This window comes from Pipistrellus kuhlii, unplaced genomic scaffold (assembly GCF_014108245.1).
Source record: "Pipistrellus kuhlii isolate mPipKuh1 unplaced genomic scaffold, mPipKuh1.p scaffold_m20_p_17, whole genome shotgun sequence".
NCBI lineage: Eukaryota > Metazoa > Chordata > Mammalia > Chiroptera > Vespertilionidae > Pipistrellus > Pipistrellus kuhlii.
The window spans coordinates 16,809,497-16,837,047 of record NW_023425482.1 but is presented as its reverse complement, the minus strand read 5'-3'; the positions used below and the strand labels follow the sequence as shown (position 1 = coordinate 16,837,047).

General features: G+C 42.5%; 1 protein-coding gene across 1 annotated transcript in view; it reads left to right on the top strand.

Moving 5' to 3' along the window:
• The window catches only part of HYDIN (HYDIN axonemal central pair apparatus protein), a 316,871-nt gene that overhangs the window by 128,000 nt on the left and 161,320 nt on the right, over positions 1-27,551 (top strand). Inside the window, 6 exon segments of the mRNA XM_045582700.1 lie at positions 5,429-5,496; positions 12,099-12,328; positions 14,792-14,892; positions 17,918-18,053; positions 20,793-20,957; positions 22,098-22,250. Coding sequence (XP_045438656.1) covers positions 5,429-5,496; positions 12,099-12,328; positions 14,792-14,892; positions 17,918-18,053; positions 20,793-20,957; positions 22,098-22,250 — 853 coding nt within the window.

Here is a 27,551-nt window from a genome sequence, read left to right as displayed (position 1 = left end):
TATAGGGTGAATTGCATCTTCCCAAAATTCATATGTTGAAGTCTTCCTGCCCAGTACTTCAGAATGTGACTGCACTAAATAATATCTATTTAATACAAAGGAAGACAGTAACGGAGGAGTTAGAGGAACAAAAAAGACATTAAAACATATAGAAGACAAATAGTAAAATGAAAGACACAAATCCTATCATTACATTAAATGCAAATATATTAAACACCAACTAAAAGGTAGAGATTAGCAGAATGAGTTTAAAAAACCGACAATATTAAACAATGGGTGGTTACCAAAGAGATCAAAGAAGAAATAAAAAAGCATCCTGGAAACAAACAACAATGAAAACACAACAATCCAAAAATCATTGGGACACAGTGAAAGCAGTCCTGAGAAGGAAGTTCATAGCATTACAGACCTACCTCAAAAATAAGAATAAACCATCTAAACCTGCAACTTAAAGAATTAGAAAGCAACAAGAAAAGCAGAGAGTAGGCAGAAAGAAGGAAATAATAAAGATTGTTGTGGAAACAAATGACCTAGAGACAAAAAAAACCACACACACACACACACACACACACACAAAAAAAAAAAACAAACCCACACACAAACAAACATAAAAACAGTATAAAAGATCAATGAAACAAGAGCTGGTTCTTTGAAAGGATAAACAAGATTGATGAACCTCTAGCCAGGCTCAGCAAGAAGCAAAGAGAGAAGACTCAAACAAAATCAGATACGAAAGGACCTAAGTAGACACTTTTCAAAAGAGGACATTCAGAAAGCCAAGAGACATATGAAAACATGCATAAAGTCACTAATCATTTGAGAGATGCAAATCAAAACAATGAGGTACCATCTCACAACTGTCAGAATGGCCATCACCAATAAATCAACAAATGACAAGTGCTGGAGAGGATTCAGAGAAAAAGGAGACATGTATGAGTACTACTATTTGTAATACTTTAAACAATAAAACAAAATTTAAAAGAAAACAAACAAAAAAAAGTTGCTATCTACTATCACCACATTTCAATAAAGAGATCTTTTACCAACATAAAAAAAACCACACCCACAAAACATGACCAAACTGTATGCAGTCTACAAGATACATATTTTAGAGCTGAAAGTAATTAATATATTAAAACTATAAGGATGGAAAAAGATAGAGATAAAAACAGTAACAAACAAAATAAAACAAAAATAAACACACCTGAAATTGCTATATTAATAGCAGGCAAATAGACTTTAAAATAAAAATTGTTACTTGAGACAAAAAAAAGACATTTTACAATAATAAAAGTCAATTCATCAAGAAGATATAACAATTATAAACATATGTGCACCTAACAGTAGAGGCCCAGAATACATGAAGCATAAGCTGACAGATGTCAAGGGAGAAGTAGGTAATTCAACACAAAGAAATATTTCAAATCAATAATGTAAATATCTGCGTTAAAAGCTTGAAAAATAAGAGGATAATAAATTCAAAACAAGTACAAGGAAGGAAATACTCAAGATTAGAATGAAAATTAATGAGCAAAACAATAGAGAAAAACTAATGAAAGTGAAAGTTGGTTCTTTGAAAAGATCAACAAATTGACAAATTTTAATGAAACTGACCAAGAAAAAAAATGAAGAAAAGCCTCAAAGTACTAAAATCAGAAATTAAAGAGGGGGCATTATTACCAACGTTACAGAAATGAAAAGAATTATTAGGGAATTTTATGAACAGTTGTATGCCAACAAATTAGAGAATCTGGATGAAATTGGCATGTTTCTAGAAAGACACAAACTATCAAATCTAATTAAAAATAAATAGAAAATATGAATAAACTTATAATAGTTTAGGGAGATTGAAATAGAACCACTAACACCCCCACCTCACCCTGACACACACACACACACACACACACTCACACACACACTCACACACTCACACACACACACACACACACACTCACACATACACTCACACACTCACACACACACACACTCACACACACATACACACACACTCACACACACTCACACACACACTCACACACACACACACACTCACACGCACACACACTCTCACACACACACACACACACACTCTCACACACACACACATACACACACACAAACACACTCACACACACTCACACACACACACACACACTCACACACACGCACACACTCAAGCAAACAACCCAGGAACAGATGGCTTCACAGGAGAATTCTACTGAGTGTTTAATGAAGAATTAACATCAATTCTCCACAAAATATTGCTTTCCTCCAAAATAGGAGAGGTGTGAACATGTTCCAATTCGTTTTCAGAGGCCAGTATTACCCTATGCCCAAATCAGAGAGAAGCATCACAAGAAAAGAAACTGAAGACTTTTACAAATATAGACACAAAATTACTGATAAAACACTAGCAAACCAAATCAAAGCAGCAACATATAGAAAGTATTATACACAATGGCCAAGTAGAATTTATCCCAGGAGTGCAAGTTTGAAGTTTGGCTCAACATAGGGAAATTACTGTTATATAACTTATTAGTAGAATAAAGGACCAAAATCATATGATCATCTCAATAAACAGAAAAAACACTCACCAAAACTAAGCACCTTTTATGATTTAAAAAGATAAACAAAAACAACAAACCTCAACAAACTAGGATTCGCAAGGAACTCCCTCAGCATGATAAAGAATACCTATAAAAAACTCACATTTAACTTTATGCTTAATGGTGAAAGACAGACTGCTTCTCACTAAGGTCAGGAACAAGACAAGGAAGCCTGCATTGCCACTGCTGTTCGACATTTATTGGAGGTTCTGTCCCAAGGCAAGTAGTTGAGAAAAAGAAATAAGAAGCATCCAGATTGGAAAGGAAAAGTACAACTATCTCTGTGTGCAGATGATGTGATGTTGTATATAAAGAATCTTAAGGAATACACACACACACACACACACACACACACACACACACACTCAAAGAACTAATAAGTGAGTTCAGAAAAATTGCAAGATATAGGATCAACATACAAAAATCAATTGTGCCCTACCTAGTTTGGCTCAGTGGATAGAGCATCAGCCTGAAGACTGAAGGGTCCCGGGTTCGATTCTGGTCGGGGGCACGTGTCTGGGTTGCGGGCTCGATCCCCAGCGTGCTGTGTGCAGGAGGCAGCCAATCAGTGATTCTCATCATTGACATTTCCCTCTCTCCCTCTCCCTTCTTCTCTGAACTCAATAGAAATATATATATATTTTTTAAAAATTGTATTTTTAGGCAATAATATTGAAAATTCAGAAATTAAGTTAAGAAAATTCCATTTACAATAGGTTCAAAAACAATAATATATTGGGAAATACATTTAACAAAAAGGTGCAAGATTTGTACATTGAAAACTACAAAACAAGACCTAAATAAATGAAAAGACATCTATGTTCATGGGTTGGAAGACTTAATACTGGCAATACCTTCCCAAATGATACATAGATTCAAGATGATTCCTATCAATATCCCAGCTGCCTGCCAATTTTTTTCAATAATTGGCAAGCTGATCCTAACTCATACGGAAATACAAGAGACCCAGAATAGCTAAAAACAATTTGAAAAAGTAAGAACAAAGATGAAGGGCTTTTGCTATTCTATTTACTCTTCAACTACATAGACAGTTTTTTTAAGTAGTTGGATAAACAACACTGTAAAATCAACGTGATTTTAAAAAATTACTCAAGCACAGTTTTCTTCCTTCAAATATTTGCATATGTAATTTTATAAAGTTTTAACCATAGCACAGATATATTTTGTCTTCAAAATATTTCACTTAACATGTCATAGTAATTCAATCATCCTAACTCGTAGTCTTTATAATTTTACCAGGCCACTGCAGTGATGGAGGACACAATCTTGGCAGAAACTGTCCTATAATATTCAGAATCCCTGTTAGAATGAATGTGACCATATCTAAGTCCAGATGGTATTCAGCCACAGCTCCCTAGTTGTGTGTGCCTTCGAACAGATGTGATTTAACTTTGGTTCTTTCTACTTCACTGATTATATGACTGCTTTGTGCAAATTTGTAAGCGTCCTTCTTCCTTTCTTTAGCCTTTTGTGCCTTTCAGACATTTTTGATCTATTATTTTTTCCCGTCTCCCCTGGTCCTACCCCCCTCACAGAAAATTCTTTTACAAGTCAAGAATTTAATCCGTAGGCTGGTTTGACTTCCTTCTCTGCTAGATCCCAATTCCTTGCTGAGTACCAGCCATCTCTTTGAAACCAGCATTGAGTCTTTGCTGTCATGGCTCCTCCCACACTGGGAGCCTCTCACCACATTATGGTCAGCTCTGTAGCAGCCAGTATTGCCAGGGCACACTGCGCTCAGCATGGTGAGACACACCTGCATCACCAGTGTCTGAAGCTGGGTGAATAAGATTTATGTGTAAGTGTTGGCTGGTATCTGCGTGAATATAACATTAAGCGCCTGGCACACTAGAAGCTGTAGAATCTATTACAGACATGTCTCATTTTATTGCACTTTGCTCTGTTGCACTTCATAGATGTTGTGGGTTTTTGTTTGTTTATCAATCAAGAACAAGACCCTCCCCCCCACACACACACACCAGCAAAAAGATTACAACTCACTTTATTGTGATACCTGCTTTATTATAGTGGTCTGGAACCAAACCCACAATATCTCTGAGGTATGCCTGTATTTATTTCATTTTACTTTATTATTGCCAGAAACTAATTCCAGCATGTCATAAATGCAAGAAGTTTCATCAAAAGGTTGATGAACTTGGGTATTCAGCAGGGCTGAATCACCTGTTATTGCCTGTTGGAAATGGCTAAGGGCATTTCCCCACACCTAAAGATTTGCATAGATGGATCAGCTGCCTTCTGCAAGCCCCCCACTGGGGATCGAGCACACAACGTGGGCATGTGACCTGACCAGGATTGAACCGTGGCCTCCTGGTTCATAGCTTGACGCCCAACCACTGAGCAATGCTAGTCATGAGGCCTTGCACTGAGAGAGAAATAGACCAACATTCAGGGTAAAGAGTCCTTTAAAAGTCACCAATCCAGTCCTCCCCTTTATGCCTGAGGAAAAGAAACTAAAGCTTGTAAAAGTAGTGACTGGCCAAGCTCACAGCCAGTTAGTGGGAGGGAATGGCCTCAAACCATTTTATAAAACTGTGGGACAAGGACTACTGGTGGTATTGATAGTCTTCGATAGTCCTCATATGATTAAAGCTATATTTTTCCTTTCTTGCCTGAGTTAGCCACCGTGTTAGACCATCATCTCTGAGTTTTCTTAAACCCTGGATTCGAACATTGATTTAATGCCCAATGGGGGTTTTCAGTGGACCCTCTCGAAGTTGCCGATTGTTACCCTGTGTTCACTGGGTTCTCCCCCACTCTCCTCCTTGTGCTCCTGCTTCCAGAGGCTGTGTCATCGGACCCACCTTCCACTTCAACGTTCCTGCTCTGCACTTTGGGGATGTTTCCTTTGGTGAGTATTTTCCACTCAAAATTAGAAACAGAAAAATTACTTTTCTCTACAGGGGAGGACAAATGTTTGCAAAGAGTCTTTCCATTTTTATTTTTATTTTTTATGGGTAGAAGCTGAGAGGATCTAGAATTGTTCTTCTGCAGAAGTGGCATTTCAGTGCCCTTTTCCCATTTCCATGTGGAAGTTGGAACTGCGTCCCGGGCACTAACAGTTGTCAGGCCATGGCCATCCCCCCCTTCCAGCAGGGAACGGTGGAAGGCCTTATGCTTCACTCCACCATCTGAACATTACAAACATTCTGTTTATGTGCAGAACTTGATCTGCCAGGCTGGCCACGCAGTTTACCTTTCCCCAGAGATGCTGTCAAGTTCAAAGTGAACTCAGTGGTGGGTCGATTCAGGTGTCTTACCACTGCAAATTGAAGACTCTTCTGTGCTTTTGTGTTCTTCTCATCCAGTTACTTCTCTAAGCCATTTTCTCCCACCTAAGCTTCCCCAATAATAAAAATGAGAAAAAAACGATAACAGCAAAAAATCCTATTTATTGGTTCTTTGTATATATTCCAATCACTGCTAAGCGCATTACATGCAGCACTACATTTAAACTTTTTAGCAGCCCTATGGGGAGGTACTATCTAAGATCCCCATTTTAGAGATGGAAGAACTGAGCACTGATTGGTTAAATAACTTCCTAAATTCACACAGCAGAAATTAGCATTTCAGTTGAGGTGTATTTAAATCACGTACTGTCAGCGCAAGCAATACTGCTGCACCCGAAGAGGCAGAAATGGGTTCTGGGGGGTTGAAACAAAACTTAGATATAACAATGGTTTGTGGTCCTCCAGAGTTCAACTCTGCCCAACAGAATCTTGTCCCCTGGTATTTTAATTTCTTCATTAGGAAGAATTTAACATGATTTAAGTTCTATTTAATTTTTTCATTAGGGAGAAATTAAATAGAATTTAAATCATATTAATGAAATATAATTTATTTGATTTGAAACTAATTTATCACATTGGTTCTTTTTAGGAGATGATAATTGTTAAAAAGGTTGAAAACGCCTGGTCTAGATCCATGCTCCGCAAACTTTTCCATTTTCTCCTATCATCTCCTACTTTGACGTTCAGTTCTCTTGCGTCTACTTGGGGGAAAATAGTTCTTTAGAGAAAGCTGATTAGATGTCTTTATCAATTACTTTACCATGTGGGGGTATAACACAGAACATATTTATTTATACAGTGCTCCCCATCTGCATTATATTGGGTAAGATACTACATACCATAGGTAAATCTATAAACATGAAGTTGAATATCTGTTTGTTACTATAGAAAATGAAAATGGCTGGAGAGAATCTCACAAAATTGTAGGGCATGTTTGAGTGATAGACTCTTTTGAAGGAAATAAAAATGACTACAACTTGAAAATCATCTGGTGGCCAAGTGAGAAAGGCATTCTCTCTCAAGGGTGACTGTGACAGCTGCACAACAAGAAGTGAATTAGTGTCCCAAGACCTATGCAGTCATCCTCTAAACAGCTCAAACGGAGCCCACAGGGAGGTCTGGGCAACTGATGCATGACAGCAGCATATTCTCCCACAGGCATTTCAAGACCAAGGCCAGCCCAAGGGCGTTTGGGAGATGTGCCCGGTATCAGATTGCCCTGGAGGGAGAAAACAGAGTACAAACAAGCACCTCAAATCAGTTAGTTCAGGAAATTTCACACCGACTCATTGTCCAGACTCTGCTCTAGTGCTCACTTCTGCAGTGTTGATGTAAATGCTGTCCTAATGATGGGCCAACCACTGTTTCCCAGACTTGGTCTAGCTAGAAGTTTTGGTAAAAATTAGAAGCAGCATATTTTTCTTTCCTTCTATAATATCTTATTGAACCAGTTGATGAGACAGCCACTAGATAAGATGCTGGAGCACTCTACTGAGCCATGACCCAAGATTGCCGCGTCTGAGATTTGAGAATTTGTCACTCCTGAGTCTCCTTTCAAAACCCAAGTTGCCTTTTCTTTTCTTTCGGTTATGGGTTCCTTAGTCTTCTCTGGTGTGGCAGGGAGTGTTAACAAAAACATCCTTTTTGCTTGCCAACAGGCGATCTAGGGCTACGTGGTTTTCGAAACCACTTGGGTCAGTTAATTCAAGCTACTTTCCTGTGCTTCTAGAATTTGTACTGTAACAGCCAAAATTAGAGAAAATTTTATGATACCCTTTCAAAATTATTTTATGACATTTTCAAATACCAGAGTTAGAACTAGAATCCTCATGACTTCAACACCAAGTCTAATTATTTTTTCAGGTAGTGGGACCTCCCGTCACAAAGAAACACGGTCCATTGGCAGTTATTTCCTGGGAGCTTTTCATTATTATCCTGCATGTGCAAGTAGGGCTTTGATGAGGCAGATAAAAGTGAGCATGTCATGGGCTCGAGAATAAAAGACCAACAAGGGTACATACAGTTCCAGATGCAAAAGCGAAATTAACTGTTACAGCAGCAAGCCAGGAATTGGAGGAATTTTTTAATTTATTTCAGGGTGACAGACTTATCATGTGGAGTTAAGCAAGGTTTGCAGAGACTTTTGTAGGGCTTGGGAGTGCATGAAGCTAATGAAAGTTGGTTATATTGTCTCCTTATTGGCCCTAAGGCCCATTCCATTCCCGAAGATATGTCTGTTGTAGGTTATTGTGAAAAGTGAAAATGTAGATTTAATATCAGGGTCTACTGGGATTGATGATGTTAGAAGCTACCATATATTACAGTTTGGATAATCTAAAGTAGGTTAGTATCTAAAATGTTTTGAAGATAGTTATAAATATCTTGATAGGATTAGATGTCGGATGACGTATCTAATAATTAACTAGGCTGACTGAAGCTACAATAGCATGAGAGTGTCAGATGATAGAATTGGGTGGCAATTGTCCCTGAAGGAACACTGAAGCTTCAATAAATCCTCAGAATAGTCAGAGAATAAAAGCGACCAAGTAACCACTGCATTCCAGGTGATCAACCAAAAGGGGCAGGGTGGGTATCTGTTAAGCCACTATTTTTTTCAGGATAAATGCAATTATAACTTCCTACCTAGAGCAATTCCTTATACTATTACCTGTAATATTGAACCAAGAATGTGCTGGATTGAGAACAAGGAGTATGGAAGGCTCCAGGCATTCAGTATACTTGACAATTGGATAATTTGGTCTAAGAAGTTAGGGGTTGAGGGCAGAGTTTTTGGAATAAATATAAACATTTTTAAAAATTCATGATAGTTGCCTCTTCCATGACCCAGGTACTATCAGTATTTTACTCAGTTATTTAAATTGACTTTCTGAGGGTGTAGAGTAGGGAGTCAAGGGCAGCACTCACTTGTAATGATCATAAAAAGATCTTAGAAAGATTGGCAGCAAGGGTCATAATAAGCACAAGCAAAGGCCACACCCAAGCCAGTTACCATTAACAGTAAGAGAGACATACCAAGGGATATCAGAATCATATAACTTTAAGATAGTAAATAGAGAATAATATGGCCAGATGATAAAGAACAAAGTAGGCAAAGGAAAGCATCTAGCAAGTTCCACTAAGTCTTAGGCAGAATATTTCTACATCATGTAAACATTGCTTGTTTTGAGGAGCTGGGAATGGCAATCTATTTCTGTAGGTCAACCATTTCTGGAAGTTTTATTAGCAAGCTACCATTTAAAATCTCCAGTAAAAGTGTTTTCTCCATGGCTTCTGCCAATAATTCAGTTTCTTTGGGCATCTTTTTACCCAAAAGTCTACCTTATAGGTAACCCCAGGGTCAGCGAAGTCCCTAAAGAAGACTGTTGGTATATTTTTTCAGAGAGAAGACCTGAGGGTGAATTTTTAGTGGTGGCTTCTAGATGAGATTGTTCTTGACAATATTTAGTTATGTGTGCATAAAGCAAGCTTGATTCAGACTAATAAAAGACTTGCAATTTCCTGGATTTTCTAGTTTAATAGTCTACGAGTTCCATTGGAAATTAACCTGATCTGATGGACATTAGAATTAAAGGTAAAACTCTTCCCCCAAAGAATTCCAAGAGCTTCAGAGAGCTTGGCCAATTCAAGAAATATAATCCTGTTTTTATGCTGTAGATTTCCCAAGAATTGTGGACCATGAAATTTTACATCAAATCGTTAACGCACTGTAAGATTCTTTATAACTTCTTTGTGAGGCTGCTGTTCCCCAAGGGAGGGAAGTTACAGTGTGTACTTTCTTAGTCACATTTATGGCAGCAGCCTTTCTATATAGGGAGGCTCAAATCCATCTAAAGAATTTACAGACAATTATAGGGACACATTCTTAAATTTATCATCTTTTATTTGAAAAGTTAACTGGAGTGTGATTTAAGCCCATGTCTCACTGCACAGTTTTTCCGGAATGTGATATCCAGCTACCGAGGAAAATTTTTCTCATCAGATCTTGTTCAGAGGTGACCTTGTCTCCTCTGTGATGGGATCTGTGGTTTTTGTCAAAGGCTTTGGGGCACATCACAGTTGCTGTGCTGAAGACCACTGAAGTGGACAGAGGATGCTGATTTTAGAAAATGTTGGTGTTTCTAAGTTTGAGGCTCATTTTTTTTTTATGTCCAAAATGGGTTGTGCTGATGTTTATTGATCTCCCATTTTCTACTTTATTTCTACAGACAACTACAAAAGTACCACCTGTTTTGCAGAATGATCTGCCAACACATTTCCCTTCACTTGGTGAAGATTTTTATTTCACTAGAAAAATTAGGGATCTATTGTCTACAAGATCCCACGTGTCCCCCAAAATCCATAAATTATAGTTGAATTTTTGGTCCTGGGTATTGCTGAACAATTTCACACTCTCCTTACTTAGGTCTATTCTTTAGTAGAACAATCATGTTCTAAGTAATATAGCATCTTTTGTCAGAATTGAAACTTTTCTGCCTTACAATATTTAGCTCCTGATTTCCATAAGTCTTCTTAGAGGCTTCCTAAGTCAGGTGACAATATGCACATTAAATGAAAATCAAATCTCCTGAGAATATTGTCTTTTAAATCAAATTTAAGTGCTAGGAGAGGAATGAAGGTGCCACTGTGAGTCTTTAAGGCGTTCTGACCGAGCATGTTGTTAATTACTCCAAGAAGGATTTGGGTTTTTATATACTTTGATGATATCTTACCTTATAGATATCAAGGAAGGGAGACCAGAGGTCTGCACTGTAAAGTACTGGCATTCCGATGAGACTGTAGCTAGGACAATGTCAGGATTTAGTGCCACCAGAATCCCAGTCTTCAACAATATCCCTGTCCCTTAGGTTTTTTGACAAGCAATTTTACAGGTAATGGCACAAGGGATTGCTCTAGGGAGGAGGTTATAATTGCCTTTATTCTGAGAAAAACTAATAGCTTCAGGAAGTAGTCTGAGCAATGGTTTGGAAGAACCCATCTGAGTCTTTATAGGATCCACTTCCATAATACGCACACCCTACATTAGACGAGTGTTTGTCCCACAAATGGTCGGGTCAAATCAGAGTGTAAGTCCAATGTAGCAATTATATAGTTGTGAAACTGACTTTCTAGCAGTTCCTCTGGAATTTCCAATAAAAATCCTTCAGGTGCACTTAATTAGACACTTCTTTTTTCATTAAAGATTTCTTCCAAGTTGATTGGCAGGGGTGGTATCACAGAGGGGACATGAGCGTGTTTCTCCCACAGCCCAACTGCGTAGACAAGGCTCAGACAAGGGGACAGAAGTGGATCAGTACTGCAGCGGTGACTCCCAGGCCAGCTGTAGAATACTGCCGTAGGGTCCAAAGTAGAAAGAGTAGTGCTTGCATGCATATTTGTTCTCCTGTGGTCACAGATCATTCTTGTTCTGAAAGTGGTGGCAGGTACAGTGGGCACCCAGGAGGACCCCCATCTCTCTGGAAGGGGACGTGACTCGCACTGAACCGGATATAGGAGGGCTATAGCTATAGCACGAAAAAGCAGCTTGGTCTCAGGGAGCGAAAAGCCAATGCGCTGGTCTCTGTCTGGCTCAGAAGCAGATCGCAAAGTCCCTGCTGGTAGAGGCTGTTCCTCAGTTTTTGTGTCGTCGACCCCAAGGGGCATGAGCCTCAGACAGGTCCAGGGTAAGGGTAAGTTATATAATGTCTTGGCAGGCTCAGGATCACATGCGGGCAAAACCGCACAGGCTTCTCCTTTCACACATAGACAAATAAAAAGAGCGAACATGATTCTGTTTGGGAGAAATCTGTATTTCTATGCAAAAGTTAAATGCAAAATATCCTTCTACAATAGAAGACTACTCAGCAGCAAACTGATAACAGAGGCCAGCTCTGGGGGAGGACAGGGAATGGTGATTTTATGTCTATTGTTGCTGCGTAGTAAATGAGTGAGTATTCATTGAATGATTAAATGAATGAGTGAGTAAATGAATGAAATGTATGTGTTGGTTTACAATTGAAAACAACATGGGGGAGAGTTAGAATTAAGCAAGTAGCGCTGAATTGCGTGCCGTAGACCATTTATTTGAGGGGTTGGGCAGCTGAGGAGGTTGGAGTTAAAGGGAGGCTGTTGCAGGGCTTTTCTCACCTCATATTTTGTTTTCCAGGGTTTCCTCATACCTTGATATGTTCCCTCAATAACACCTCCCTGGTCCCCATGACCTTCAAACTGCGTATCCCTGGGGACGGCCATGAGAGCACTTCAAGCTGTGAGCAGTATTCAGACACCAAAGGACCCTCTTGGAACAAGGAGGAAGTACCCATAACGAAACCAAAAGAATTCACCATCACTCCTAACAGCGGCACCATTCGCTCCCAGGGATTCGCTGCTATCAGGGTAAAGCGCCCACCCCCCAGGCAGCTGAACTCTCCAATGGCCGTGGGACCACAGCCAGGGTTTCCCCTCCATGCCCAGAGTCCGTGGGAAGGAGTGCCTCCGGTTCACATGGAAACGTGGGCCTATCAGGAAACAAGCCGCTGTGGTGAAAGGAACCAGGCGCAAACACACTGGGCAAAAGAACTGGCACCCCTCCCGTGGGTTCCCGCCAGCCTCGATGGGCTGCCTCCACCAGATCAGCAGGTTGTAGGGATTTCTAGTGAAACCACAGCTCTGCACAGATAGCGCACCCATCAGCACAGATACAGAGAGATGTAAGGACTCGGTGATAATTAGGTCCTCCTTTCCTTTAGACTCCAATCGTTTATACCAACAAATGCCCACATTTATGACACAGATGACATCCCAAGGATTCAGATTTTTAGTCTGAACCTGGGCTTGCTATTGGGCTGTCAGTGCCACCAGCAGAATTATTTCATGGCTAACTGAGAACGTTTTCCTGTCTTCTCTCACTGACTTTTTCCTCCTCAAACAGTCAGATCTAGCAATATTGAATGCTGCAAAATTGGAATGATTTTATCTTTTCTGGAAAAGAAAAAAGATAAGACTTTATAGCTAAGGTTAATTTCCTCTTTAGTCACTATCTGTGAATATTTAATTCAGCTACGGTTTTATCCCCTCAAAATTGTTTTAAATGCTTTCTTAATATCTCACCATGAATCTATTCATCCTAACACTTTTCTGGGAGTTATGTGTATTTTTTTTTTTTTTTTTTTTTTTTTTTTTTTTTTTTTTTTTTTTTTTTAGCTCTTTTAAAGGCTTCTCCACTGGTCCAATGAGATTTTATTTCATATATCGTTATAACCTCTCAGGATTACTATCTCAGTCTATTTGGGCTGCTCTTATAAAATACCTGAGACCGGGTTGCTTATAAACAACAGAGATTTATTTCTCATAAGTCTGAAGGCAGGATGTTGAAATCAGGGAGCCAGCAGGCTTGGGTTCTGCATTCTTCCAGCTTGCAGGCTGCTGACTTCTTCCATCCTCACGTGGTGGATGGCCCTCTTTTATAAGGGCACTAATCCTGTTCATGAAGGCCCCATCTTTTGACTTATTCACCTCCCAGTGGCCCCACCTCCCAATACTATTACGTTAGGGGCTAAGATTTCATCATAGAAATTTGGGGAGGACACAACCACTCACAGGTCATAGTTGCTAACTGTGAATTTCCCAGAGAGAAATGCTGTTGCAATGAATGTATTTAATTTTTTTATTTCTTAATGCTCAGACTACCTGTTAGCTACCTCCCCTTTTTCTTTTTCTTTTCTTTTTCTTTTTTTTGCCTCTTTCACATAGTACAGGAAGATTTGAGAAGATGTAGATCTATCTAGCAGCCTTCTGCCAGAACCACGTGTTTTTCTGCCTTCTGACCACAGCTCAGAGACATAAAAAGGGCAGATCACTCCAGGAATCTCTGAACACAGGGGCAGCTGCCTCTCTCCAAATCTGACACATCTTCTTTCCAAATAATTGACCCCATCTTCACTTCATTTTTCCTTTCTATTTGGAAAAACCTTTCTCCAAGCTTCAATTTTTCCCTCATCATCTGTACTCCAACCATGTCTTCTGTGGACTCAAATTTGCATCCAGTAATTCCCTCTGCAACTAAAAATTTTTTAATTAGTACCTGATACATAATGTATAGCTAGAAAAACCTTAACCTGTGCCAGAAGCTGTTTTCTAGACTTGCACGCATCCCTTCCAGTACAAATCATTGTAAAGCAATTATAATCATAACAAGGCTTCAAAAGCCTAAATGTAACATTTCACAACAGTAAATAAAACACGGGATAAAAAAAATACTACTTGCCAGATATTGTCCTTAGGCAGACCTTTCTTTGGCACCTCTATTTTCTGCTTTAATAATGACTATGGGGGCAGGGGACAAGGGAAAAAGAAAAAAAAAAAGAAAAAACACGCACAACACAGAACTAGCTGACGTTTCATGCCATTCTCTGCCTCAGACATGGTATGTCATGTATTTTGCTAAAAGAGACATTTAGCTGGAGTGCTTTCTTGGTGTCCTAAATTTTCATCATTAACACAGCCCAGAGGTATGGGGAACGACTTACATTGCAATAATTAGCATTTGTTTGATGTGGCTCATCCTTCATGGTCACTTCCCACCTTGTGTAGGTGCACGGCTTCTTTGATAACAGTCTCCTCAGAAATGAGCCGGCCTGTTGTACTAACAGCCGCTGGGCTTCTGGCCTGGCCTTTGAAAAAGCTCAGCATGCCCTGGCCCCGAGACGCAGCTGGCTCAACGAAACATGTGACATGCCATGCGTCCCACAGACAAGCACTGAGAGTCCGCCCTCCTCCGTGTCCCCAGGCTCCCCTCGCCCCTCTGCAGCGGGAGAGCTGGGCTCTTGGAAGAGCAGCTTTTCCCCTTTTGCTTTCCAGGTGACCTTGTGCTCCAACACCGTGCAGAAATACGAGCTGGCCCTGGTGGTGGACGTGGAGGGCATCGGCGAAGAAGTGCTGGCGCTCCTCATTACAGCAAGGTATTGCTCACCCGCCCCCCTTGTCCCCGTCTCCCTGGGCCCCGGGAAGGGCTGCCTCTCCAGAAGGCGGCAGGCCTGTCAAAGGCCCACACTGCGTTTGTTCTGCTTTCCCCGAAGGGAGGCTGAGTGCGATTGGAATGACAGAGCTTTCAAACTGCAGACGCACCTTCACCTTCCGTGGAGATGAGAGAAGGTGTGTGTGTGTGTGTGTGTGTGTGTGTGTGTGTGTGTGTGTGTTTGAAGAATACTGGTGCTCTCTGGTTTTAAGTTTCTGACTTTCCAGGTATATAGCTAAAAAGGATTTTAGCAGAAAGATGTGAACAGTTGCTGTTTCTTATGTTTATCATTAAATAAGGATGAGCCGGAAGGTCTGCAGCAGAAAGAGTGGTGCCCACAATTCTGCAGTGGATGATCCATTTAGCAAGACAGTCCGGCTCTGGGCTGCAATTGGGCACCCAAACAAGGCCCTTTCTAACTATAAACTCCTCAGAACCATCACCAACTTCTCTACTTTAAAAAAATATATATTTTTATTGCTTTCAGAGAGGGGGAGAGAGAGATAAAAAAAACATCAATGATAAGAATCATTGGTCGACTGCCTCCTGCACACCTCCTCCTGGGGATGGAGCGCATAACCCGGGCATGTGCCCTGACAAGGGGTCAAACCATGACTTCCTGGTTCATAGGTCAACACTCAACCACTGAACCACATCAGGTGGACAGCTTCTCTCTTTTTTAACGGAGCCAGCAATGGGCTCTGGAGTCAGGTTAGGATCCTGGCTTGCTTTGGTGACTCTGTCTACTTGACCAAGTTACTGTCTTCCCACTGATGGTGACAGTGACCCTGAATACAATCATCGGCCGCACTGTTGCCAAAGCAAACGAGGGTCCAGATCTTGGACTTGAGAGTGTACACAGGAAAATGCCATCTAAAGGAAATAGAACATTCCTGGCAATACATGAATCTTAAGAAAATGCAACTTGAAGAAGGTGCAGACCTACTTGTTGATAGAGGCATCGTAAGGGGCCGCTTTGTGTGGGCCTGGGGCTTGGAGGAAGTCAAAGAGCAGCCCTACAGGAACTTGTCTCGATCTGCTTACTCAGTACTCCTTCCCAACACCGAAGTGGTTCATTCCTTTGTTTCATCTGGGCCTGTCTGTATCCACGTCGGCCTTTTTGTCTAGTCTTGCATTTTTCTATGTGAGTTTATTCTGATACTTTCCAGCCTCTTTCCCCTACAGCTATCAATAGGAAATACGATTAAAAAAAAAAAAAAAAGAAAGAAAGAAAGAAAGAAGGCCTGCCTGGCCGGTGTGGCAGTGGTTAAGTGTGGACCTATAAACCATGAGGCCGTGCTTTGATTCCAGTCAGGGCATATGCCCCGATTGTGGGCTCAATCCCCAGTGGGAGGCATATACTAGTAACAGGCAGCTGATCAATGGTTCTTCCTCATCACTGATGTTCCTCTCTCTCTCTCCCTCTCCCTTCCTATAAAAAAACTATTTTTCTTTTTAAAAAGGTCCTGCCAAGACTGGTTTGGCTCAATAAATAGAGCGTTGGCTTGGGGACTGAAAGGTCCTGGGTTCGATTCCGGTCAAGAGCATGTACCTTGGTTGCAGGCATATCCCCAGTAGGGGGTGTGCAAGAGGCAGCTGATCGATGTCTATCTCTCATCGATGTTTCTAACTCTCTATCTTTCTCCCTTCTTCTCTGTACAAAATCAATAAAATATATTTTAAAATAAAATAAAATAAATAAAAATAAGGTCCTAAGAGGCTATGAGTTTCTACCACGTCAAGTACTATAAACCCTCTCAGCCACAGCATTCCAGGTATTAGTACAGGATTAGCTTTTGAAAGCCATTGGGTCAGCTGACAACTTCCATTTTAGCTAAACACGAACACTCATCCCTTGTGGAATCATCTCAAGCTTTGGGGTTAACAGGCCTCCCTTTCCTGTCATTACAGCACTTCCCTGTAATCTGTGGAAACTGCTCAAAGACTCTCAACAGAGAATTGCTTTTCTAACTTGCTCTCTACAGTGATTTTCCCAGAGAGCCAGCAGTGATGGCTTGTCGTGCCCCCTCCCGCACATCAGTCGCCTCTTACCGAGCCCTTCCATGGCCCTTCATTCACATCAGCCCCTGCATTTCCCACGGCTCCCTAAGAAGAGTTAATGATGCTACTGTCAACCCCTGGAATCACCTGCATTTTATTTATAAGCAACATGGGGCTCCGGGCGGGGGAGGAGGCGCACAACTTGCTCAAGGTTGTGCTTGAACCTGGCTCTGTGGGCCAGCGCTCCTCACCATTGTGCTATATTGTGACAGTGCAGCCGGGCAGGGCAGAGGCTGAGATTCACAGACACAAATAAAACCCAAGTCACCTAATGATAGACCAGCTACACACACAGGGCTTCCATTCCTCCCTCTCCAGCACACACCCCTCCCTCCCTCCCCTCCTCCCTCCCTCTCCTCCACCCCAGCCCCTGTTGTCAGTGCGCCAGCTCTGGGTCGAGCAGCTGCCTGAGCCTGCTGATCCAAGACAGCTGTTTGCATAGGAATCAGAATTATTACCATTATTTAGCTGGTGTGAGCTGTTACCAGCCCGCGGGGGGGGACTCTGGCTGGTCCAAAGTGGCACAGCTAGTTAGAACCCCATGCTGGTGGCATTGCCCCTGTTTGCCAGGGGAACGGGTTTGCTAACCTGTCCAATGGGGGTCCCTTGCCAAAGGAAGGCTAAGTTTGAAAAACAATGGGAATGTTAGTCGTTACCCACAGACGACAGCTGTTTAAGGAGTCCTGCTTCCAGCCCTTTTTTGATTAAAAAAAAAAAAAATGATGATGACTGGGGGATAAGGGAGAGAGAAGGCAAGGAGCGAAGATTTGAAAGTGATTAATGTAGTTATTAGAGAAAAATACGACGTGACAGTAACAAATGGGTTTAGCTTGGGACTCTTGGTTCTCCCTACGTAAACAAGCTTTCTACGCTTTTAAATTCTTTAATGGGCTCCTTCCTTTGAGCAGGTGCATTGTGCCTGCCCTCCGCATGGCTAACACAGAGGTGGACTTCGGGCGCTGCTTCCTGAGGTACCCGTACGAGAAGACCATCCAGCTCGTCAATCCCGATGACCTCCCGGGATGCTACGAGGTCCTGCCCCAGGTAAGTTACCTGATCCTCTTTTCGGTGTTGATGTTTCAGCAGTTGGATTCCCTCAACGAGAAAGAGATATCCTTCTTAGGAGCCATCTTCCTAAACACACGGCCTTGTGCGATTCTGACTTTTAAACCCCTGGATAATCTGGGGATGGGGTTAAAAAGCCACATCTGGATCGCCACCTGCATGCGTGAGCAGCTGCGGGTGTAAGCAGTTGCTAATTTCCTAGGAAAATTGCCTCTGATAAAGAAAGCGGCAATTAAGCCAACACGCAGAAGTTGCACCTGCAGATAATTGCCTGGGAATTAACCGTGCATGGGGAACGGGGCAGAGCTGGGAGTTTTCATTTTTGTCCATGGCCGTGATGTGAACCGCTTCACCAAGATAAGGTAATGCAATATTGATATGCTGGACTAGAAGGCTAGAGAGATTCAGGAGTGAAAAAGGAGAAAGTGCCTCTTCATGTTTTATGAAAGAGATTGTCCACATGCCACTACACCTGGCCAGGTGGGAGACTAAGCAGTCAAATGCATATGGATTAGAGGTTTTAGAAGATCTGGGCAGCCCAGAGGAATGGAGAAGGTTCCTAATGAGATGCAGTTTACCCAGAGTGCATTGGGTTTAAACTCAGTTCTGTAAGGTCAGTACCCTGAAAAAAAATTCATGCAAACAAAATCAAATGTGGATTTTATTTGGCTATGAGTTCAAAATGAGTTAAAAAGCCAGTGTGGGGACCACAGAACCAAGACAGGTTTAGGCCCATCAGAAAAACGTGTTTAGCCTGAGAAAGGAGGTGGCCGCCATCAACGCAGAAATTTGTCTTCAGACCTTGACATTGTATTTTTGTAATAGAAACCTGGGGCTTGGGAATGAATCGTGTTCCAGGTAATTTAAGTGATCTGAAAATCCAAGTCATATGAGGAGCATACGTACCGTGTTTCCCCGAAAAAAATAAGACATCCTCTGAAAATAAGACCTAGCATGGAAAGATAAGACATCCCCTGAAAATAAGACCTAGCGCAACTTTGGGAGAAAAAGTTAATATAAGACACTGTCTTATTTTCGGGAAAACGGGGTAGTAGTATTTAATCTGGAACAGACAAGACTTAACCCACCAAAATGGCTCCCCTTCTTTAGTCGAAGGGCTGGTATGTAAAAGAGGGGATTGCAGTTATTCTGCGGGCTCCTCTGAGACAAAACCAGACGGCAAGGGAGGGTGGGGGCGGCCTCAGGGGACAACTTCTCCAACTGTCAGCTGCTTTCACAGCACAGCAGGCCAGCCCAGCCCTAAGCCGTGCAGGTCACCTCAAGCACTCTGAGCAGAGCATGCGTCCAGTCCGGGTGACTGGGAAGGTATTCCTGCACAGCTGGGCTGGGGAAAGGGCGAGGCACTTGCCTCAAGTACAACATTTAAGGTGGAGCCAAAAAGTTCAAAATAATCAAGATTAACGTTTTCACGCCACATCTTGTGAAATCAATATTAATGAAAAGTCCACGAGGAACAAAACATAAAGAGTTTATATAAAGACAGAATCCGTATGACAGTTTTCCTGGGGCCTCGAACTCCAACGCAGCCGGACCACACGTAGCTGCAGAGGGACGTGCAGCTAGGTCAGGCCACTTGAAACCAGCCTGGGCAGGAGGGACCGCGGGGCGCTCCGGACAGGTAAAGCCGCAGGCTCTGTCCTCCTCTCCAGGAGCTGCGCTTCGGAGGAGCGCTTCCCAGATTCCCTAAACTTACCTGGCCATGCGGTTTTTAAGGTTTTCTTAGTGGTGGTTGTCAATGTACAAGAGCTAGTGACAGGCTGGGCAGAGTTCATTTTGTAGACACTGGACAACACCCATTCATTTGCCCATCTATTTCCCCATTAAAAAAAAAAAAAACATGTCCTGCTGAAAACCGGTTTGGCTCAGTGGATAGAGCATCGGACTGCGGACTGAAAGGTCCTGGGTTCGATTCCGGTCGAGGGCATGTACCTTGGTTGCGGGCACATCCCCAGTTGGGGGTGTGCAAGAGGCAGCTGGTCGATGTTTCTCTCTCATCGACGTTTCTAACTCTCTATCCCTCTCAATTCCTCTCTGTGTAAAATTAATAAAAAAAGAATTTAAAAAAAAGAATATATATTAAAAAAAAAACAACACCCAAAACATGTCCTGAGCATATGTTTGGGGCCAGAAAGCGGGCACGGAGAAGAGGCTCAGGTTGTGCCCTAAGAAGTGCCCAGCCCATGGTGACGCCGGACACGTCGACAGTGTGGGCTGTGGAAAAGGACTGCAGGGCACTAGGGATCCCTGCAGGGGGATTGAGGGTGAGGGTGCAGGCAGGCCGAAGGGACCGGGCATTCCAGGAAGAGGAAACGCGTGCGAAGAGCTGGAGGTCGGGGAGCACCGTGTGTCCGGGAAGTACCAGTGGCCCCTCTCGGTGGGACACAGAGGGACAAGGGGGAGGGAGTAAGGTGTGGGGGCCGGGGGGCCCCCGGTGGGGAAGGTGGCCGGGGGCAGCTGCTGTCCTGAGCTGATTCACGTTGTGGACAATCTCCGCCTCCTGCGCACTTTGAACTTAGGGCCTTATGTACACTCCACCAAACTCCCTCCGGGCAAAATCGGGGTGCTCGTCCCTACACACTCGCTTGAACAATGTGGCATTTCTAAAGAACCTCCATGGACGCCAGACAACACTTGTTTCAAACTAATCTAATGTCCTGCTGAGGGCTCGTCATCTCTCTGGCTTGTCTCTCCCACCAGGTGGACGAGGACTCGCCCGCGGTGCTGCTCTCCAGTCCCCGCCCCTTCGGAATCATCCCTCCCCAAAGCACCGTCCACATCCCCCTGGTCCTGGAGGCCCAGGTCACCGGGGAGCACCGGTCCACCGTCTACGTCTCGGTCTTCGGGAGCCAGGACCGCCCTGTGGTGAGAGACAGCGTTCAGATTGCAGTTACAGTCGCTGTGCTTCTTGCCAAACCTCCAAGCCTCCGCTTTTAAGGCGCATGCCGTATCTGCATATCCTCCCATTGTTTGTCGTTCTAAAATTCTACATTTTCACTCCACAGTAAACAAAACAAAACAAAAAAACAACTAGCCATACGGCACTTTGGGAATCTATTTGCGGGTAACTGCAAAAGGAGTGGTGATTGTAGCACTTGTTCTTACACTCCGTTCAGGAGTTTTTCATAGAGAGACATGCCTGACCCTCTCTCATCAGACCGATCCAGTCGGAATCTCTGCCAGGAGAGCACACCTATACATGTATTTTTAAAATGAGTGATTCTCTTTAAAAAAAAAAAAAAAAATTTTTTTTTTTAATATTGAAAACGCAGCTCATGTGAGGAGCTGCATCTTATGAAAGAAAAAGGAGGACACAGGCTGAGGACACAGGGGGAGGGGCGTGGAGCGAGGTGGATCTCAGCCCCTATGCGCGGCAGACAGCCACTGGACAAGCAGCAGAACGCGGCTCAGTTCAGCCACTTCTAATTTTTTCTTTTTTTTTTTTTTTAAATATATTTTTATAGATTTCAGAGAGGAAGGGAGAGGGAGAGAGGGATGGAAACACCCATGACGAGAGAGAATCATTGCTCGGCTGCCTCCTGCATGCCCCACACTGGGGATCAAGCCCTCAACCCGGGCTTGTGCTCTGACGCAGAATGGAAAACCGTAGCCTCCTGATTCATAAGTTGATGTTCAACCACTGGGCCACGCCGGCCAGGCCACTTCCTATTGTTAAGTGCTAGTCCTCAGCCCCACGCTGAATGTTTTTGAAGCTGAATACTGGGTGGCATATAGAGGACTGTTATCTGGTTTCCCCTTGGTGCACAGCTTCAGGCTGACCCAGGAAAGCAGGCCATCCTGGAGGGATTTCAGACTGAATTCAAAGGTCTGACCCACATGGCCATCCCTGTGTCCCTCTGTCCAAGAGTACCAGGGGGAAGGAAGGAGGTCCTCCTGAGCACCCTTTGGTGCCCCTGCTTTTTACAGAAGAGGTGGCTAGAAATTTCTGTTTCAATCGAATTTCAAGGCCAGCCGTTTTCAGCTGTTCTCTCTCTGGGAACGCAGACGTGCGAGTTAAGGAGCATCGGAGAAGGCCCGGTTATCTACGTCTATCCCGACCAGGTGGATTTTGGCAAGATCTACGTCCTCCAGGAGTCCTCCAGGATCATCAACCTCTCCAACCAGTCCCTCATCCCTGGGTTGTTTCAGGCACACATGGTGAGTAGTATCCTGCGGGACTCCCTTGGGATTAAAATACAGCTTTGCCTTTGCTACAAGCCTTTGGAAATGACCACCAATTACCTGGTTCAACTGCATTCAACTCTGTCATTCTCATCCTCAACTCCTTTTCATGGTAGTCATTCTGTTGGCTAAGAAAAACAATATGCATGTGGTTTGGTAAACAAGCAAATATATTTACACTAACTTAGAAATTAACTACAGTGGGAAGAAATAGAAATACCTTTTATTAAATGTCAACTTAATATACAATACTAAAGCTGCTGACTCATTCTTACAGAAATTACTAAGCATTAGGAAACAGTGTTTTTCAACCTTTTTTGGGCAAAGGCACACTTGTTTCATGAAAAAAATCACGAGGCACACCACCATTAGAAAATGTTAAAAAATTTAACTCTGTGCCTATATTGACTATATATAAAGTAATTCTCTTGAATAGGAATCAAATAAACACAAAGAAAGTATTTTATAATTACTTTATTATGAAATATTAAGTAAACAAAATAGTGAAAAATTATAAAATTCTTGTCTTGTCTGCACCTACGGCACACCAGGCAACATCTCGCTCCACACTAGTGTGCCGCGGAACAGCGGTTGAAAAACGCTGCATTAGGAAATAGTTTTTGTTTTGTTTTTTAATTTCACCCAAGGATATTTTTTTCCCATTGATTTTTTAGAGAGAGTGAAAGTGGGGGGGTGGGGGGGAAGACAGAGAGAGAAAAACATTGGTGTTAGAGAGACACATCAGTTGGTGCCGAGGAGACGAAGCTTGCAATCGAATTATGTGCCCTTGACTGATTCGAACCCGGAACCCTTCAGTCCACGGGTCAATGTTTTAACCACTAAACCAAATCTGCCAGAGCAAGAAATAGTTTTAATTAATAGTTGTTTTTTTCCCTAGCCAAGCCCACAACTCAGAACCCAGGTAAAATATTTCTTGTACTTTCTAGCTTCGTGAGAAATAACTAGGGTCAAGGACACACGGCTCACTTCTCTTATTTCTGTGAACTCAGGCCTAGGAGTTCTTTTCTTTTCCTGTGGCTGCCCTGACGGGAGGGGTCATCCTCTCTCCTCTTTTGGCTGCCGGCGAAAGTCAGCCCTCCCTCCCCAGCTGCGGGCCCCACTGTCAGCCATCTGTCCCGCTCAGCCTTGCACATCAGGACAGACACCATGATTAGATTCTCCCTCAGCGAGGAACATCTGTTTGTTGGCAGTTGGAGGGGCCTGGAGATGGGAAGCTGGAAGCCCACCTTCCCTGTGACGTTGGGAAGATACATGACACTAAGGGCGATTTTGAGTTTCTCAGAAATAAATACTATCTCCCCAAAAATTGATTTTTTTTTTAAACACTGAATTTCTTGGTATAATATGTGTGAAGATCATTTTTTTTTTCTGTTCCATTAAAGTTTAACTTATTCTGAGAGTTAAAAAAAAATTGATTAGTAAAAGAAGAGTGTGTTGTGGCCAGTGGGGAGCAATAATTTCTCCTTGGCTTTGGAATGCCTGAAACACCACCCTCCCCAAAGGCTTCCCAGTGCAGACCTAGAACAATAGAGTGAGTCACCTTGGTTTGGAGGGTTAAAAAAAAATGCCAAAAATGTGAGAGCAGAGCACAAAGGCCCTCTTGGCAAGAATTCCCCGGCTCTGCTTGTACACAAGGCGCTCCTTCCAGAAGATGGATGTCCTTTCTCCCAGAGACACCAGAAATGAGGGCGAGAAGATGGTAGCGCCCCAGGGCCCGGCCCTGGGCCGGGCTGGAAACAGATGCCTCGTTCGATGGGTGCCCCTCGCCAGGTGGAGCAAGCGCATTCATTCATTGCTCAGCACCTGGTGGAAAGCATCTGGAATCCTTTTCCTTTTCCGCTTGGCTCTGATGCAGCCTCAGGTACCTTAACTTGAGAGCTTGTATGCAGATGTCAGCGACACCTTGGGAACCAGCTGGCGCTGAAACATCTCCACAGCGGCCTTCTGCCTCTGTGGTCTGCGGGAGAGGCTGTGGCGGTTAGACTGGTGTTTTCAGGATCCAGGAGACGGGAATTCTGATGCCTCGTGCAAGTGCGGTTCTTTTTAGGCATCTGTATTCTTGGTCCCTTGTCAGAGCCATCCAGAGTGGTGTGGTGTTAAGGGAATCATGGGGCCTTTACATCTCCTTCAGACCCTAAGCCATCTGGTCATTTCTTCGTTTAAATGGGGACCCCGTTCTATATTTACTTGTTTATCTGCCTGTCTCTTTCAAATGACAAGGTTCTATGCTTTGAGTTCCCTACACCTAGCATCAGGAAGGACAGTTATGAAGATGACAATACAATGACATTAATTATGACTAATGTTTATGTCACATGTGTCAAACACAAGGCCCGCGGGCCAAATCCGTCCCGCCAGGCCTTGCAATGTGGCCCACACCGCGCTATCATCACTGCACTCCGCTGCGTTTCCATCACAATGACAGTTTATGACTGTTCAGTAAACCATTCAGCCCGCGATTTAGGCTGGATTTTAGATTTTGGCCCCTTCTCTGATTGAGTTCGACACCCCTAGTTTATGTAGTTCTGTTTGCAACTTAAGATGCTGCATTTCATTTACTATGACTCTGAGAGAAATACTATTATAATGCCCATTTTAACCAGGTAGAAACAGAGGTGCAAGACAGATTAAGTAGATTGCCATAACCCGAAGTGGCAGAGCCGTGTTCTGACCCCTGGCGATCTGATTCTAGACCCATGCTCTCTTCCCTGAGGCTGCTGTGCTGCCTAACTTTGCCTAATCAGTGGATGTACTAATAAAAATGGACTTAGAAATGGTGAAAGGATTTTGGTTTGGGGTTCATCAAAGACGCTTAAAGATAGACACCTACCCCGGCCAGCGTGGCTCAGTGGTTGAGCATCCATCTATGAACCAGGATGTCACGGTTCAATTCCTGGTCAGGACACATGCCTGAGTTGTGGGTTTGATCCCCAGTTGGGGTTGGTTGGTCAGGAAGCAGCCGACCAATGAATCTCTCTCATCATTGATGTTTCTATCTCTCCCTCTCCCTTCCTCTCTCAGAAATCAATTAAAAAATATATATTTTTAAAAGATAAGACACCTAAAAGAGCAGGTTTTGCTAAAAGAGTAAGAGAAGAAATTAAGGAGCATTTCTGAAATAGACAAAAGGACCAGATATTCTTCATTTTATTCAGAAAATATGTTGAAATGCATATATGCAAATAATCCCCAGAATGTCATTTTTCAACCAACCATAATTCTTTCAATTATGTATCTGAAATAATGGCACAGTCTCCTTCCAACTTTTTTTGATCCTTTGTAATATAGTATGACAAAACAGTCAGTTCACATATGTAAGTGTGTATAAAAAATTTTCACTACTACAGCCCTTAAAAGAGATTTAAATACAAAGTTATGACCCATTTATTTAAATATAATTTTATTCATTTCAGAGAGGAAGGGAGAGGGAGAGAGCAATAGAAACATCAATGACAGAATCATTAACCAGCTGCCTCCTGCACGCCCCCTACTGGGGATCAAGGCTGAACCCTGGTCATGTGCCCAGATTGGGATTCAACCATGCATGACCTTCTGGTTCATAGGTTGACACTAAACCACTTGGCCACACCAGCGGGGCAAGTTATGACCCATTTTATCAAAATAAACAGACAAACACAGAAGGAGATTGGCAGGCATTTTGCATCCGTCCATGATAGGAGAGAGTGAAATTGTGGGCATTCTGGAGAGCTGGTGTTTAGCTTGTAGCAGCTGGTTTGCTGAGATGAGTAGCCACACTATGCTATCCCTATGTACCTGAAGCTCCTGCAGATCTAGAATTTAGTTCTCCCTTTAGTCCTGGCATATTAGTGCTAGAGAGATTTTTAATGGACAAGCCATAATTCTCCAAGGCTCTTTGATAGATGCTGCTATTAAGATATTGCACCCCATAATGTGTGGGAAGCGAAGGTAGAATGAGCTGTTTCTCAGCCTTCAGAGGGCCTATTAGCTCTGCCCTCAGAATAGCCATTACTTTGATGGAAGGAAACAGGTGAGGTGGAAAAAAAGATATAAGGAAGAGGAAAAGAAATGGGCATGAATCAGAGACCAAATGCAGTTGTTTAGTTGTTGTTTCTGAGGGTTTTGCAAAACAGTAGCTTTGTTTCCTAAAAGACACTCTGTCATAACCTTTGGTCTTTAGCTCATAGGTAAGCTTTTCTGCTGAATGTGATTCATGCCATAGAACTTTCTGTGTCCTCAACACACCTGGCGCCCGTTAGGTTTGCAGTGTCCACTCTGAGGTTGTCCTGGCTGAGGGGACGCCCAGGTTACACACCCAGAACGGCAGAGTCTGTACTGTAATCAGTCCTTTTCTGTTTCACTGTGAAAATATTTTATTCCAGAAGTCAGTGTATATTCAACACTTTTTTTAATACAGAAAAATTCAAGAGCTACACTTGGTTCTCAGATCTAATGCATATTAACCTCCCCTACTCTAACCTCAGGTCTTCTATTTTGAAAAAAATCAAATATTGAAGTTGGAGTTTCATATATATATATATATATATATATATATATATATATTGTTATTGTTGTTGTTGTTGTTTTTGTCAGTCCCATTTTTTTCGTTCCCCAGAGGTCACCTTATCATAAATTTGATGTTTGTCTAAGCCATGTTTATATATATATTTCAGGTATATGTGTATTCATACATACTAGATAGTGGTATTTTGTTGCTTTAAAATGTAGATAAGTTGTATTACTGCACGTAACAGCTTGCAACTTGGTTTTTAGACTCAAGATTATGTTTCTAATATCTATGTTAATAAGATAAACTGTTCAATTCATTTTAGGTGCTCATTTACCAGTGGTATATTTGTTTCTTTGCCTAGTTGTCGGGTTTTATAACAACATTATAGTAAACAAAATATATCTCCTTGTGTATATATTAAGGTATATGTACCTTTGACAGTGTGTGTGTGTATATGTGTGTGTGTGTGTGTGTGTGTGTGTGTGTGTGTGTGTATATAGCAGTGGAATTGTTGGGTCCGAAGGCAGGTGGATTTCCAACTTCATTCGATAGTGTCTAATTACTCCGCATTGTGCCCTTGCAGGAGCGTTTGAAATATCTATTTCTCTAGTGGGCTAAAACTTAGTATGGTCAGACTTAGTCCTCACTACCCTGCAAGTTAAATACAATTTAATTTGTATTTCCCTTGTTACTACTGAGGTTGAAACATTTTTTTTAATCTGCATATCCTCTTCTGCCAATTATTTATTATCAATGATCTATATGTA